Genomic DNA, 17,674 nt, shown 5'->3' on the forward strand with positions numbered 1-17,674 from the left:
GAAGCCAGAAGCGATGTCAGGGTCCCTTCCCCACGGGAACCCTCTTGGACCTGCTCTGGGTCCACCTCTGGTTCAGTCACAGTGATGACTGAGGAGGGTCCGGAAGGCTGACAGTTATCTGCGTTCCGGGCACTCTGACTGCGGGTGACAGCAGCTACGTAGGCTGTCTCCCCGGGGATTTCTACAGTCCCATCAGCCGGCGCTGCTATGGGCTCTACCTCCCCCTCCACCCCCAACACTCCAGGGGCAGTGCTACTTATGGGCCAGTTACCTTCCTCGGTGGCACTGGTCAATTTAATGGCATCACCTTTCTCACGGTTCCCATGCTTCTCCCCATTTCCTGTAGCACCGACATTTGCCCTTGCTAGGGGTTCCTCAGCCGTCTCACTCCGCAGAGCGACGTGGCTGGGCACGCCTGTACCTATGGACACATTAACCTTCACAGAAAAATCATTATCAGGTTCAGCTGGCACAGGTACAACATTTTCACCATCAATCCTAGGAAAAAACTGGTTATTAGATGCATCATTACAAGATAAAGCATGGTCAGGTAACACATGCGATTTCGCATCATCATCATCATCATCATCAGGGTTAACGTTACCCTTATTAGTAGATTGGGGAGGGGTATCAGTGACGTAGTATGCAAACATCCTCCCCAAATCAGTCCCCAACAAAACATCAGTGGGCAAATTATCAGACAGCCCCACTTCCCTCACCCCGCTCCCGGCACCCCAATCAATAAAAACCTGGGCCATCGGTAAGGGACAGCTGATGCCCCCAATCCCAGTGACAGTTAGGGTTTTCCCCGGAATGATTTCTTCAGGGGCCGCCAGTTCGGGTCGGATGAGGGTTCGTTCAGCCCCGGTGTCCTTGAGGCCTGTAGCAACATGGCCTCCCACAGTGACGGGCTGTACGTTGTCACACACCCTCCCAACCACACCACCCACCAAAAGAACTGCTGCATTAGGCCCTGGGGCCTTGGCTGGGGTGTTCTTCTGCTTGGTTGGGCAGGAGAGACTGATATGACCAGTCTGATTGCAGGTGTAACACGTGCGAGGTTCGGTGGTACGTCTGGTGCTGTTGGCCACGGGGCCAGGACCTCTGGTGTGTTGGCTGGCAGGGGTATTGGCGTTGGTTGCAGGCTTACCCCCTCTCCAGCTGGTGGTGACTGGCTTCCGCCCTTCCGATCTACGGTTGGCCTCATAGGCATCGGCAATCTGCGCTGCTTTCGTCACATCTTTGGGTTCTCTGTCCATCACGAACTGTCGCACCTCAGCTGGGCAAAGATGAAAGAACTGGTCTTTGATCATCAGGTCTCGCAGCTGTGCAAAGGTGGTCACTGACAGTCCTTGGGTCCACTGGTCAAATTGGGTCCCCAGTCCATGCACCACATCACTGTAACTGTCGTGTGGGCCACGTTGGAGGGTCCGGAACTTTCTACGGTACACCTCGGGAGTAAGCTGGTACTTTGCTATCAGGGCCTGCTTGATGGCCTCATAGTCTCCATCTTGTTCTTGAGGGAGGGCAGCAAACGCCTCCAGAGCTTTACCTCTCAGCCCTGGGGTCAGGTATCGGGCCCATTCATCTGTAGGCAGCCGGTACTGTCTGCAGGCTTTCTCAAAGGCCCGCAGAAAAGTGTCCAAGTCTCCGTCCTTCTCCATAACAGGGAAGTGATCGGGCCGGGGTTTAGGCATCTGAGCGCTGCTGGGCTCACGGCTGGACTGGGACGACCCCTGCATTTGCAGTCGGGCCATCTGCAGCTGGTACTCCCGCTCCACTTGGGCCTCTCGCTCGGCTCGCTGGGCCTGGGCCTCTCGCTCGGCTCGCTGGGCCTCTCTCTCGGCTCGCTGGGCCTGGGCCTCTCTATCAGCTCGGGCCTCTCTCTCGGCTTGCTCCTGGTATTGCTGGATCAGCTGCAGACGTCTCTCTAGGTCATCTGCGGAGCATTGTTGCAGAGCCAGCTGCAGGAGGAGGTCTGCGCCCCCCTGGTTGCCAGTAGGGCCCGTATTCAGTGGTTGGACCTCTGCTGCAGCCTCATGTTCGCTGGTGCTGGCTTCTGCGGCCTCTGAGCTCTGAGATTGGTCTCGAGCGGCTTCCCATTGCACCAGATCTGCGACCAGTTGGGCTTTGTTTTTGCTTGCAAAGTCAATGTGCTGTGACTTGCATAAGGCGACAAGGGTGTCTCTGGTCTGCTGCTCATAGAAGGTTTCTCCCAGCACAACCATGGTTGCCAAATAAAAGATAGGATAGAAAAACGAAGAGAAAGGGAGGGGATAATTACCCGTACACAATTGTCTCACAACTAAAAAGCACTGAGTTCGTTCTCCAAACTTATTTGCGCAGAGTCCTCGCAAGAACTTTCTGCAAGTTTTTAGTGAGAGGAATGATTACTCAAACCAAATCACTAATGCTCTAAGATATCCCACCGCCTTGCCACCAATTGTCACGATTCCCCTGACCACTGTCACCAATGGGTCAGGATTCACACCGTGACCGTCACCCCTACGTCACGGATTGAGGTGACTTTAGGCCAACAGACGGCTATCACATGTGCAGGGGGCTTATCTTAGTTATCCCTCCACTCCACGATGTGATGAAAAACCACACACAAGGCTATTGACCTCTTAGTTTACAGCAGGGGCTTATTCTAGGTATCCCACTGCTTTCTATATACCACGAACTGCAGGGATTTATGTATATCCCGCTTACAGTTCCACTTAACACTTGCAGCTCTCTGGCGCCCCCCTTACTCTCAGGTCAGATTAGGTACTGCACCCTGGGTAATTAGTCGCCAGAAAGGCTGCCTGCTATGTACTGGCTATTGGGCACGCTGCAGCGACGCGATAACTACTCCCACTCAGGCAGGAACAATAATTATCAAACCCGCAGTTGCTTCAGCATAATCCAACAGTCAGCACACTTTCGCTGCCACCAGCTTCGATTAAACGGGTCCGAAGCTAACCCAACACAACAGTAACAGTAGCGTATTTTCCCTTCAGAAGACAGGGTAAGTTTAGAGCATGGATGAACGAACTAATATATAATAGTATATTCCATTGAAATTAATTAGGCAGTGCTTTACCAAAAATATTTTATAAAGAAGTTACAAATGAGACAATTGCAAATATGTACATGGGTAATTATAACATAAAGGGAATAAAAGAGAAAAGATAACACTCACATGTTAAAAACATTGCAGGCAATCAGGCTAGGGCAGTTTCCATATATCCCAGTCCATGGGATGCTGCTGGCTTCAGGAGAGGACAAGAAGTCAGGAAGAAATCTAGCAGAGACACAGCTGGGGATGTGTGCAGCCAGTTATACTTTCCAGGCTGTGACATCACAGAAAGGCTGGCTTATCCAGACCCTCCTCTCTCTACATTCTGCCTAAACTTTAAACTATTTCCTCTGATTTCTATAACTTCACTACAAAACATGTCAGAGTCCTAACATACTCATAATTCATCTCGTATTAACATGAGCATTCTAATGAGATCAAATATGTCCTATCTGGGATACATATTTACAGAGAAAACCCTACTTCTTTACCAGACGGAGTTAGAAGCCCGAGATTCATGGGATGTGTAGATACACCGAGTGAGACTACGAATATATATTTTCATGTTCCTAGCTTAAATCGTTTGCCTAATATCTAACAAAAACTAAACAAAGAACCTTTCCTGAATCTTGGAGCCACTTTTCCAGTTTGAACTAGAGAATGTGGGAGGGGTGAGGGACTTTCCTCTGAGCCTGGAATTTACGACCCCAGAGCAATAAAACCCCCTTCTAGCATACAGTCCATAGCCCAGAGAGAACCAAGTAGAGTCAGCTAGTGAAGGGGGGGTTTAGCCCACCTCATGAGCTGACGAGCAACTAAACTTATATGATATTTCATACCATATCGTGACACGAAGCCACTCCTTCGTTGCCCTGGCGGTGTGCTTTGGATCATTGTCATGTTGAAAGACCCAGCCACATTTCATCTTCAATGCCCTTGCTGATGGAAGGAGGTTTGCACTCAAAATCTCACGATACATGGCCCCATTCATTCTTTCATGTATCTGGATCAGTCGTCCTGGCCCCTTTGCAGAGAAACAGCCCCAAAGCATGATGTTTCCACCGCCATGCTTTACAGTAGGTATGGTGTTTGATGGATGCAACTCAGTATTCTTTTTCCTCCAAACACGACAAGTTGTGTTTCTACCAAACAGTTCCAGTTTGGTTTCATCAGACCATAGGACATTCTCCCAAAACTCCTCTGGATCATCCAAATGCTCTCTAGCAAACTTCAGACGGGCCCGGACATGTACTGGCTTAAGCAGTGGGACACGTCTGGCACTGCAGGATCTGAGTCCATGGTGGCGTAGTGTGTTACTTATGGTAGGCCTTGTCACATTGGTCCCAGCTCGCTGCAGTTCATTCACTAGGTCCCCCCGCGTGGTTCTGGGATTTTTGCTCACCGTTCTTGTGATCATTCTGACCCCACGGGGTGGGATTTTGCATGGAGCCCCAGATCGAGGGAGATTATCAGTGGTCTTGTATGTCTTCCATTTTCTAATTATTGCTCCCACTGTTGATTTCTTCACTCCAAGCTGGTTGGCTATTGCAGATTCAGTCTTCCCAGCCTGGTGCAGGGCTACAATTTTGTTTCTGGTGTCCTTTGACAGCTCTTTGGTCTTCACCATAGTGGAGTTTGGAGTCAGACTGTTTGAGGGTGTGCACAGGTGTCTTTTTATACTGATAACAAGTTTAAACAGGTGCCATTACTACAGGTAATGAGTGGAGGAAAGAGGAGACTCTTAAAGAAAAAGTTACAGGTCTGTGAGAGCCAGAAATCTTGATTGTTTGTTTCTGACCAAATACTTATTTTCCACCATAATATGCAAATAAATTGTTAAAAAAACAGACAATGTGATTTTCTGGATTTTTTTTTCTCAGTTTGTCTCCCATAGTTGAGGTCTACCTATGATGTAAATTACAGACGCCTCTCATCTTTTGGTGGTGGAACTTGCACTATTGCTGACTGACTAAATACATTTTTGCCCCACTGTAAGTGTGCTCCATACAGACATCCGCCATACCTCCACCGTACATGTGCGTCAGATGTCACTATATAAGTGTGCTCCATACAGACATCCGCCGTACCTCCACCATACATGTGCGCCAGATGTCACTATGTAAGTGTGCTCCATACAGACATCCGCCGTACCTCCACCATACATGTGCGCCAGATGTCACTATGTAAGTGTGCTCCATACAGACATCCGCCGTACCTCCACCATACATGTGCGCCAGATGTCACTATGTAAGTGTGCTCCATACAGACATCCGCCATACCTCCACTGTACATGTGCACCAGATGTCACTATGTAAGTGTGCTCCATACAGACATCCGCTGTACCTCCACCATACATGTGCGCCAGATGTCACTATGTAAGTGTGCTCCATACAGACATCCGCCATACCTCCGCCGTACATGTGCGCCAGATGTCACTATGTAAGTGTGCTCCATACAGACATCCGCCATACCTCCGCCGTACATGTGCACCAGATGTCACTATGTAAGTGTGCTCCATACAGACATCCGCTGTACCTCCACCATACATGTGCGCCAGATGTCACTATGTAAGTGTGCTCCATACAGACATCCGCCATACCTCCGCCGTACATGTGCACCAGATGTCACTATGTAAGTGTGCTCCATACAGACATCCGCTGTACCTCCACCATACATGTGCACCAGATGTCACTATGTAAGTGTGCTCCATACAGACATCCGCCGTACCTCCACCGTACATGTGCACCAGATGTCACTATGTAAGTGTGCTCCATACAGACATCCGCCGTACATGTGCGCCAGATGTCACTATGTAAGTGTGCTCCATACAGACATCCGCTGTACCTCCACCATACATGTGCACCAGATGTCACTATGTAAGTGTGCTCCATACAGACATCCGCTGTACCTCCACCATACATGTGCGCCAGATGTCACTATGTAAGTGTGCTCCATACAGACATCCGCCGTACCTCCACCGTACATGTGCACCAGATGTCACTATGTAAGTGTGCTCCATACAGACATCCGCTGTACCTCCACCGTACATGTGCGCCAGATGTCACTATGTAAGTGTGCTCCATACAGACATCCGCCGTACCTCCACCGTACATGTGCGCCAGATGTCACTATGTAAGTGTGCTCCATACAGACATCCGCCGTACCTCCACTGTACATGTGCACCAGATGTCACTATGTAAGTGTGCTCCATACAGACATCCGCCGTACATGTGCGCCAGATGTCACTATGTAAGTGTGCTCCATACAGACATCCGCCGTACATGTGCGCCAGATGTCACTATGTAAGTGTGCTCCATACAGACATCCGCTGTACCTCCACCATACATGTGCACCAGATGTCACTATGTAAGTGTGCTCCATACAGACATCCGCTGTACCTCCACCATACATGTGCGCCAGATGTCACTATGTAAGTGTGCTCCATACAGACATCCGCCGTACCTCCACCGTACATGTGCACCAGATGTCACTATGTAAGTGTGCTCCATACAGACATCCGCTGTACCTCCACCGTACATGTGCGCCAGATGTCACTATGTAAGTGTGCTCCATACAGACATCCGCCGTACCTCCACCGTACATGTGCACCAGATGTCACTATGTAAGTGTGCTCCATACAGACATCCGCTGTACCTCCACCATACATGTGCACCAGATGTCACTATGTAAGTGTGCTCCATACAGACATCCGCCGTACCTCCACCGTACATGTGCGCCAGATGTCACTATGTAAGTGTGCTCCATACAGACATCCGTCATACCTCCACCGTACATGTGCACCAGATGTCACTATGTAAGTGTGCTCCATACAGACATCCGCTGTACCTCCACCATACATGTGCACCAGATGTCACTATGTAAGTGTGCTCCATACAGACATCCGCCGTACCTCCACTGTACATGTGCTCCACATGTCACTATGTAAGTGTGCTCCATACAGACATCCGCCGTACCTCCACCGTACATGTGCTCCAGATGTCACTATATAAGTGTGCTCCATACAGACATCCGCTGTACCTCCACCGTACATGTGCGCCAGATGTCACTATGTAAGTGTGCTCCATACAGACATCCGCCGTACCTCCACCGTACATGTGCTCCAGATGTCACTATATAAGTGTGCTCCATACAGACATCCGCCGTACCTCCACCGTACATGTGCACCAGATGTCACTATATAAGTGTGCTCCATACAGACATCCGCCGTACCTCCACCATACATGTGCGCCAGATGTCACTATGTAAGTGTGCTCCATACAGACATCCGCCGTACCTCCACTGTACATGTGCACCACATGTCACTATGTAAGTGTGCTCCATACAGACATCCGCCGTACCTCCACCGTACATGTGCACCAGATGTCACTATGTAAGTGTGCTCCATACAGACATCCGCCGTACCTCCACCATACATGTGCGCCAGATGTCACTATGTAAGTGTGCTCCATACAGACATCCGCCGTACCTCCACTGTACATGTGCACCACATGTCACTATGTAAGTGTGCTCCATACAGACATCCGCCGTACCTCCACTGTACATGTGCACCACATGTCACTATGTAAGTGTGCTCCATACAGACATCCGCCGTACCTCCACCGTACATGTGCACCACATGTCACTATGTAAGTGTGCTCCATACAGACATCCGCCATACCTCCACCGTACATGTGCACCAGATGTCACTATGTAAGTGTGCTCCATACAGACATCCGCCGTACCTCCACCGTACATGTGCTCCAGATGTCACTATGTAAGTGTGCTCCATACAGACATCCGCCATACCTCCGCCGTACATGTGCACCAGATGTCACTATGTAAGTGTGCTCCATACAGACATCCGCCGTACCTCCACCGTACATGTGCTCCAGATGTCACTATGTAAGTGTGCTCCATACAGACATCCGCCATACCTCCGCCGTACATGTGCACCAGATGTCACTATGTAAGTGTGCTCCATACAGACATCCGCCGTACCTCCGCCGTACATGTGCGCCAGATGTCACTATGTAAGTGTGCTCCATACAGACATCCACCGTACCTCCACCGTACATGTGCTCCAGATGTCACTATGTAAGTGTGCTCCATACAGACATCCGCCGTACCTCCACTGTACATGTGCGCCAGATGTCACTATGTAAGTGTGCTCCATACAGACATCCGCCATACCTCCACCGTACATGTGCTCCAGATGTCACTATGTAAGTGTGCTCCATACAGACATCCGCCATACCTCCACCGTACATGTGCTCCAGATGTCACTATGTAAGTGTGCTCCATACAGACATCCGCCATACCTCCACCGTACATGTGCTCCAGATGTCACTATGTAAGTGTGCTCCATACAGACATCCGCCATACCTCCACCGTACATGTGCTCCAGATGTCACTATGTAAGTGTGCTCCATACAGACATCCGCCATACCTCCGCCGTACATGTGCACCAGATGTCACTATGTAAGTGTGCTCCATACAGACATCCGCCGTACCTCCGCCGTACATGTGCGCCAGATGTCACTATGTAAGTGTGCTCCATACAGACATCCACCGTACCTCCGCCGTACATGTGCACCAGATGTCACTATGTAAGTGTGCTCCATACAGACATCCGCCGTACCTCCACCGTACATGTGCTCCAGATGTCACTATGTAAGTGTGCTCCATACAGACATCCGCCGTACCTCCACCGTACATGTGCGCCAGATGTCACTATGTAAGTGTGCTCCATACAGACATCCGCCGTACCTCCACCGTACATGTGCACCACATGTCACTATGTAAGTGTGCTCCATACAGACATCCGCCGTACCTCCACCGTACATGTGCACCAGATGTCACTATGTAAGTGTGCTCCATACAGACATCCGCCATACCTCCACCGTACATGTGCTCCAGATGTCACTATGTAAGTGTGCTCCATACAGACATCCGCCGTACCTCCACTGTACATGTGCTCCAGATGTCACTATGTAAGTGTGCTCCATACAGACATCCGCCGTACCTCCACCGTACATGTGCGCCAGATGTCACTATGTAAGTGTGCTCCATACAGACATCCGCTGTACCTCCACCATACATGTGCACCAGATGTCACTATGCAAGTGTGCTCCATACAGACATCCGCCGTACCTCCACCGTACATGTGCACCAGATGTCACTATGTAAGTGTGCTCTATACAGACATCCGCTGTACCTCCACCATACATGTGCACCAGATGTCACTATGTAAGTGTGCTCCATACAGACATCCGCCGTACCTCCACCGTACATGTGCACCAGATGTCACTATGTAAGTGTGCTCCATACAGACATCCGCCGTACCTCCACCGTACATGTGCGCCAGATGTCACTATGTAAGTGTGCTCCATACAGACATCCGCTGTACCTCCACCATACATGTGCACCAGATGTCACTATGTAAGTGTGCTCCATACAGACATCCGCCGTACCTCCACCGTACATGTGCGCCAGATGTCACTATGTAAGTGTGCTCCATACAGACATCCGCTGTACCTCCACCGTACATGTGCTCCAGATGTCACTATATAAGTGTGCTCCATACAGACATCCGCCGTACCTCCACTGTACATGTGCGCCAGATGTCACTATGTAAGTGTGCTCCATACAGACATCCACCGTACCTCCGCCGTACATGTGCGCCAGATGTCATTATGTAAGTGTGCTCCATCCAGACATCTGCCGTACCTCCACTGTACATGTGCGCCAGATGTCATTATGTAAGTGTGCTCCATACAGACATCCGCCATACCTCCACCGTACATGTGCTCCAGATGTCACTATGTAAGTGTGCTCCATACAGACATCCGCCGTACCTCCACTGTACATGTGCGCCAGATGTCACTATGTAAGTGTGCTCCATACAGACATCCGCCGTACCTCCACTGTACATGTGCGCCAGATGTCACTATGTAAGTGTGCTCCATACAGACATCCACCGTACCTCCGCCGTACATGTGCGCCAGATGTCATTATGTAAGTGTGCTCCATCCAGACATCTGCCGTACCTCCACTGTACATGTGCGCCAGATGTCATTATGTAAGTGTGCTCCATACAGACATCCGCCATACCTCCACCGTACATGTGCTCCAGATGACACTATGTAAGTGTGCTTCATACAGACATCCGTCATACCTCCGCCGTACATGTGCTCCAGATGTCACTATGTAAGTGTGCTCCATACAGACATCCGCCATACCTCCACCATACATGTGCGCCAGATGTCACTATGTAAGTGTGCTCCATACAGACATCCGCCGTACCTCCACCGTACATGTGCGCCAGATGTCACTATGTAAGTGTGCTCCATACAGACATCCGCCGTACCTCCACCGTACATGTGCGCCAGATGTCACTATGTAAGTGTGCTCCATACAGACATCCGCTGTACCTCCACCGTACATGTGCGCCAGATGTCAGTATGTAAGTGTGCTCCATACAGACATCCGCCATACCTCCACCGTACATGTGCGCCAGATGTCACTATATAAGTGTGCTCCATACAGACATCCGCCGTACCTCCACCGTACATGTGCGCCAGATGTCACTATGTAAGTGTGCTCCATACAGACATCCGCCGTACCTCCGCCGTATATGTGCGCCAGATGACACTATGTAAGTGTGTTCCATACAGACATCCGCCGTACCTCCACCGTACATGTGCGCCAGATGACACTATGTAAGTGTGCTCCATACAGACATCCGCCGTACCTCCACCGTACATGTGCGCCAGATGTCACTATGTAAGTGTGCTCTATACAGACATCTGCCGTACCTCCACCATACATGTGCGCCAGATGTCACTATGTAAGTGTGCTTCATACAGACATCCGCCGTACCTCCACTGTACATGTGCTCCAGATGTCACTATGTAAGTGTGCTCCATACAGACATCCGCCGTACCTCCACCGTACATGTGCTCCAGATGTCACTATGTAAGTGTGCTCCATACAGACATCCGCCGTACCTCCACCGTACATGTGCTCCAGATGTCACTATGTAAGTGTGCTCTATACAGACATCTGCCGTACCTCCACTGTACATGTGCTCCAGATGTCACTATGTAAGTGTGCTCCATACAGACATCCGCCGTACCTCCACCGTACATGTGCTCCAGATGTCACTATGTAAGTGTGCTCTATACAGACATCCGCCGTACCTCCACCATACATGTGCGCCAGATGTCACTATGTAAGTGTGCTTCATACAGACATCCGCCGTACCTCCACTGTACATGTGCGCCAGATGTCACTATGTAAGTGTGCTCCATACAGACATCCGCCGTACCTCCACCGTACATGTGCGCCAGATGTCACTATGTAAGTGTGCTCCATACAGACATCCACCGTACCTCCACCGTACATGTGCTCCAGATGTCACTATGTAAGTGTGCTCCATACAGACATCCGCCGTACCTCCACCGTACATGTGCGCCAGATGTCACTATGTAAGTGTGCTCCATACAGACATCCGCCGTACCTCCACCGTACATGTGCGCCAGATGTCAGTATGTAAGTGTGCTCCATACAGACATCCGCCGTACATCCGCCGTACATGTGCGCCAGATGTCACTGTGTAAGTGTGCTCCATACAGACATCCGCCGTACATGTGCGCCAGATGTCACTATGTAAGTGTGCTCCATACAGACATCCGCCGTACCTCCGCCGTACATGTGCGCCAGATGTCACTATGTAAGTGTGCTCCATACAGACATCCGCCGTACATGTGCGCCAGATGTCACTGTGTAAGTGTGCTCCATACAGACATCCGCCGTACCTCCGCCGTACATGTGCTCCAGATGTCACTGTGTAAGTGTGCTCCATACAGACATCCGCCGTACCTCCACCGTACATGTTCACCAGGTGTCACTATGTAAGTGTGCTCCATACAGACATCCGCCTTACCTCCACCATACATGTGCACCAGATGTCACTATGTGAGTGTGCTCCATACAGACATCCGCTGTACCTCCACCATACATGTGCTCCAGATGTCACTATGTAAGTGTGCTCTATACAGACATCCGCCGTACCTCCACCGTACATGTGCACCAGATGTCACTATGTAAGTGTGCTCCATACAGACATCCGCCGTACCTCCACCGTACATGTGCGCCAGATGTCACTATGTAAGTGTGCTTCATACAGACATCCGCCGTACCTCCACTGTACATGTGCGCCAGATGACACTATGTAAGTGTGCTTCATACAGACATCCGCCGTACCTCCACTGTACATGTGCGCCAGATGTCACTATGTAAGTGTGCTCCATACAGACATCCGCCGTACCTCCACCGTACATGTGCGCCAGATGTCACTATGTAAGTGTGCTCCATACAGACATCCACCGTACCTCCACCGTACATGTGCTCCAGATGTCACTATGTAAGTGTGCTCCATACAGACATCCGCCGTACCTCCACCGTACATGTGCGCCAGATGTCACTATGTAAGTGTGCTCCATACAGACATCCGCCGTACCTCCACCGTACATGTGCGCCAGATGTCAGTATGTAAGTGTGCTCCATAAAGACATCCGCCGTACATCCGCCGTACATGTGCGCCAGATGTCACTGTGTAAGTGTGCTCCATACAGACATCCGCCGTACATGTGCGCCAGATGTCACTATGTAAGTGTGCTCCATACAGACATCCGCCGTACCTCCACCGTACATGTGCTCCAGATGTCACTATGTAAGTGTGCTCCATACAGACATCCGCCGTACCTCCGCCGTACATGTGCGCCAGATGTCACTATGTAAGTGTGCTCCATACAGACATCCGCCGTACATGTGCGCCAGATGTCACTGTGTAAGTGTGCTCCATACAGACATCCGCCGTACCTCCGCCGTACATGTGCTCCAGATGTCACTGTGTAAGTGTGCTCCATACAGACATCCGCCGTACCTCCACCGTACATGTTCACCAGGTGTCACTATGTAAGTGTGCTCCATACAGACATCCGCCTTACCTCCACCATACATGTGCACCAGATGTCACTATGTGAGTGTGCTCCATACAGACATCCGCTGTACCTCCACCATACATGTGCTCCAGATGTCACTATGTAAGTGTGCTCCATACAGACATCCGCCGTACCTCCACCGTACATGTGCTCCAGATGTCACTATGTAAGTGTGCTCCATACAGACATCCGCCGTACCTCCACTGTACATGTGCTCCAGATGTCACTATGTAAGTGTGCTCCATACAGACATCCGCTGTACCTCCACCATACATGTGCTCCAGATGTCACTATGTAAGTGTGCTCCATACAGACATCCGCTGTACCTCCACCGTACATGTGCTCCAGATGTCACTATGTAAGTGTGCTCCATACAGACATCCGCCGTACCTCCACCGTACATGTGCACCAGATGTCACTATGTAAGTGTGCTCCATACAGACATCCGCGGTACCTCCACCGTACATGTGCACCAGATGTCACTATGTAAGTGTGCTCCATACAGACATCCGCCGTACCTCCACCGTACATGTGCTCCAGATGTCACTATGTAAGTGTGCTCCATACAGACATCCGCCGTACCTCCACTGTACATGTGCGCCAGATGTCACTATGTAAGTGTGCTCCATACAGACATCCGCCGTACCTCCACTGTACATGTGCTCCAGATGTCACTATGTAAGTGTGCTCCATACAGACATCCGCTGTACCTCCACCATACATGTGCTCCAGATGTCACTATGTAAGTGTGCTCCATACAGACATCCGCTGTACCTCCACCGTACATGTGCTCCAGATGTCACTATGTAAGTGTGCTCCATACAGACATCCGCCGTACCTCCACCGTACATGTGCTCCAGATGTCACTATGTAAGTGTGCTCCATACAGACATCCGCCGTACCTCCGCCGTACATGTGCTCCAGATGTCACTGTGTAAGTGTGCTCCATACAGACATCCGCTGTACCTCCACCGTACATGTGCTCCAGATGTCACTATGTAAGTGTGCTCCATACAGACATCCGCCGTACCTCCACCGTACATGTGCTCCAGATGTCACTATGTAAGTGTGCTCCATACAGACATCCGCCGTACCTCCACTGTACATGTGCGCCAGATGTCACTATGTAAGTGTGCTCCATACAGACATCCGCCGTACCTCCGCCGTACATGTGCTCCAGATGTCACTATGTAAGTGTGCTCCATACAGACATCCGCCGTACCTCCACCGTACATGTGCGCCAGATGTCACTATGTAAGTGTGCTCCATACAGACATCCGCTGTACCTCCACCGTACATGTGCTCCAGATGTCACTATGTAAGTGTGCTCCATACAGACATCCGCCGCACCTCCACCATACATGTGCGCCAGATGTCACTATGTAAGTGTGCTCCATACAGACATCCGCTGTACCTCCACCGTACATGTGCTCCAGATGTCACTATGTAAGTGTGCTCCATACAGACATCCGCCGTACCTCCACCGTACATGTGCTCCAGATGTCACTATGTAAGTGTGCTCCATACAGACATCCGCTGTACCTCCACCGTACATGTGCTCCAGATGTCACTATGTAAGTGTGCTTCACACAGACATCCGCCGTACCTCCACTGTACATGTGCGCCAGATGTCACTATGTAAGTGTGCTCCATACAGACATCCGCCGTACCTCCACCGTACATGTGCACCAGATGTCACTATGTAAGTGTGCTCCATACAGACATCCGCTGTACCTCCACCGTACATGTGCTCCAGATGTCACTATGTAAGTGTGCTCCATACAGACATCCGCCGTACCTCCACCGTACATGTGCGCCAGATGTCACTATGTAAGTGTGCTCCATACAGACATCCGCCGTACCTCCACTGTACATGTGCGCCAGATGTCACTATGTAAGTGTGCTCCATACAGACATCCGCTGTACCTCCACCGTACATGTGCTCCAGATGTCACTATGTAAGTGTGCTCCATACAGACATCCGCCGTACCTCCACCGTACATGTGCTCCAGATGTCACTATGTAAGTGTGCTCCATACAGACATCCGCCGTACCTCCACCGTACATGTGCACCAGATGTCACTATGTAAGTGTGCTCCATACAGACATCCACCGTACCTCCACCATACATGTGCGCCAGATGTCACTATGTAAGTGTGCTCCATACAGACATCCACCGTACCTCCACCATACATGTGCTCCAGATGTCACTATGTAAGTGTGCTTCATACAGACATCCGCTGTACCTCCACCGTACATGTGCGCCAGATGTCACTATGTAAGTGTGCTTCATACAGACATCCGCCGTACCTCCACCATACATGTGCACCACATGTCACTATGTAAGTGTGCTCCATACAGACATCCGCCGTACCTCCACCGTACATGTGCGCCAGATGTCACTATGTAAGTGTGCTTCATACAGACATCCGCCGTACCTCCACCATACATGTGCACCACATGTCACTATGTAAGTGTGCTCCATACAGACATCCGCCGTACCTCCACCGTACATGTGCGCCAGATGTCACTATGTAAGTGTGCTCCATACAGACATCCGCTGTACCTCCACCGTACATGTGCTCCAGATGTCACTATGTAAGTGTGCTCCATACAGACATCCGCCGTACCTCCACCATACATATGCTCCAGATGTCACTATGTAAGTGTGCTCCATACAGACATCCGCCGTACCTCCACCATACATGTACGCCAGATGTCACTATGTAAGTGTGCTCCATACAGACATCCGCTGTACCTCCACCGTACATGTGCACCAGATGTCACTATGTAAGTGTGCTCCATACAGACATCCGCCGTACCTCCACCATACATGTACGCCAGATGTCACTATGTAAGTGTGCTCCATACAGACATCCGCCATACCTCCACCATACATATGCTCCAGATGTCACTATGTAAGTGTGCTCCATACAGACATCCGCTGTACCTCCACCGTACATGTGCACCAGATGTCACTATGTAAGTGTGCTCCATACATATATCTGCCATACATGTCACTGTGATGTCACTGTGGGGTTAATGTTATAGCTTCCCCCCCTATAGGTGCACAATAATTTTTAGTTTCTGAACTTAGTAGCATTAGAAACTCTCCCAATGCTGGCACGCCTGCACGTGTCTTGTGATATTGAGAATGCAGGTATTTGTAATAACCTGAATATTTAGGAAAACATACAGGGTTAAGCTTTGATTAAATGAGGAAGACATGATGACTTGGTTCTTACTCCTGGTGGAAAAGCAGCAAGGAGAATGTACAGAGCCCCATGTTTGGTGCCTTCTCCAGACAGCATGGTTTACGTCAATGAGATTCCTCTAAAGTCACCCAATTATGTAAGTGCCCCCTTAATATGGAGATACTAGATTAAGAGCTGAAGCCTGGGACCAGTCTTACCTAACACAGTCATGACAGTCTTCATCAACTTTACTGGGGTCCGCCGTCGACTTATGGAGCCGGTGGTGTGGGGAGAGAGCACATTGGTCTTGTATTGTACATACGTGTAGATCCTTAGATAGGCCACAACCATGATTAGAAAAACAGCCAGGTTGGAAACCGTCCAAAAAGTGAGGTAGCTCCGACTGTAGATGGGGGCAAGAGAGGAGCATGTGGTTATGTCACAGATGCAATTCCAGCCTAAGGTGGGGACAGCACCCATAAAAATGGCCACACCCCAGATGAGCAGAATGAGACAGGTCACTCTCCGCTTGGTCAGATTGCTGTGAATTCTCATCCGGACAATGGAGATATGTCTCTCCACAGCAATGACCAGGAGGTTGGCCAGCGAGGCCGACATGCTCGTGTCCAGGAGGCCTTGGCGCAGGAACCATTTGTGCACGGTCAGAGTTTTCGACACCGGCCCCGTATGGAACATCAGATAGACATAGGCGATCCCCGAGAACAAGTCGGCAGCCGCTAAATTGGCCAGCAGGTAGTAGAAGGGATAGTGGAATCTCTTATTCCTGACCACCGCCGCAATGACCAACATGTTGGAGATGAAGATGAACAGACAGCAGCAAGCCCCGAAACAGAACAGCAGAATCAGCTTGGTCCCGGTCCAGTCGTCCTCTGTCTGCGAATTGCTCTGATTGTAGAAAAAGTCCATCCGTTTATCGTAGTGACAAGTGTTCATCCTGAAAGGGGCCCGCGTCCTGGAGGTGAGAGAAGGAGATCATCGTCACATGGACAAAAGGACACCAAACGTCATCATGTGAGGGGTCCCTGCTCTGTTATCTTATCTTACATTGTCATTATCAGACCATGATCAAAAATCTAAGCAAAAATCTCCTGAAATCCTCTGTGCTGTAATTTTCGGGTAATCTGATTGCTTCACTGACCAATGAGACTTCTGCTTAACCATCGCATGCTTTAGAGAGCTTAGTTCCCCGACACCACAAATCCTGGGTACGATAAACGGGTATCCACCTTTGGTGCCAACTTTTTATTTATTTACTTATTTATTTATAAAAACCTTAAATGTGAGTGTTTGGGGCTAAAAACCATTATTGCCATAAAAGTCATGTTCTCACATTTTTCAGCTGATTTTTTTTCCTGCAAGTGTCTGCGCCAAAATACACAATAACAATCTGCTTT

The 17,674-nt window shown here is 50.0% G+C and overlaps 1 protein-coding gene across 1 annotated transcript in view; it reads right to left on the reverse strand.

Moving 5' to 3' along the window:
- Window positions 1-17,674, reverse strand: part of LPAR3 (lysophosphatidic acid receptor 3) — a 62,844-nt gene that overhangs the window by 25,966 nt on the left and 19,204 nt on the right. The window contains exon 2 of the mRNA XM_069735825.1: window positions 16,478-17,232. Coding sequence (XP_069591926.1) covers window positions 16,478-17,213 — 736 coding nt within the window. The 5' untranslated portion in view covers window positions 17,214-17,232. The remainder of the gene's footprint in view (window positions 1-16,477; window positions 17,233-17,674) is intronic.

Source organism: Ranitomeya imitator, chromosome 8 (genome assembly GCF_032444005.1).
Source record: "Ranitomeya imitator isolate aRanImi1 chromosome 8, aRanImi1.pri, whole genome shotgun sequence".
Lineage (NCBI taxonomy): Eukaryota > Metazoa > Chordata > Amphibia > Anura > Dendrobatidae > Ranitomeya > Ranitomeya imitator.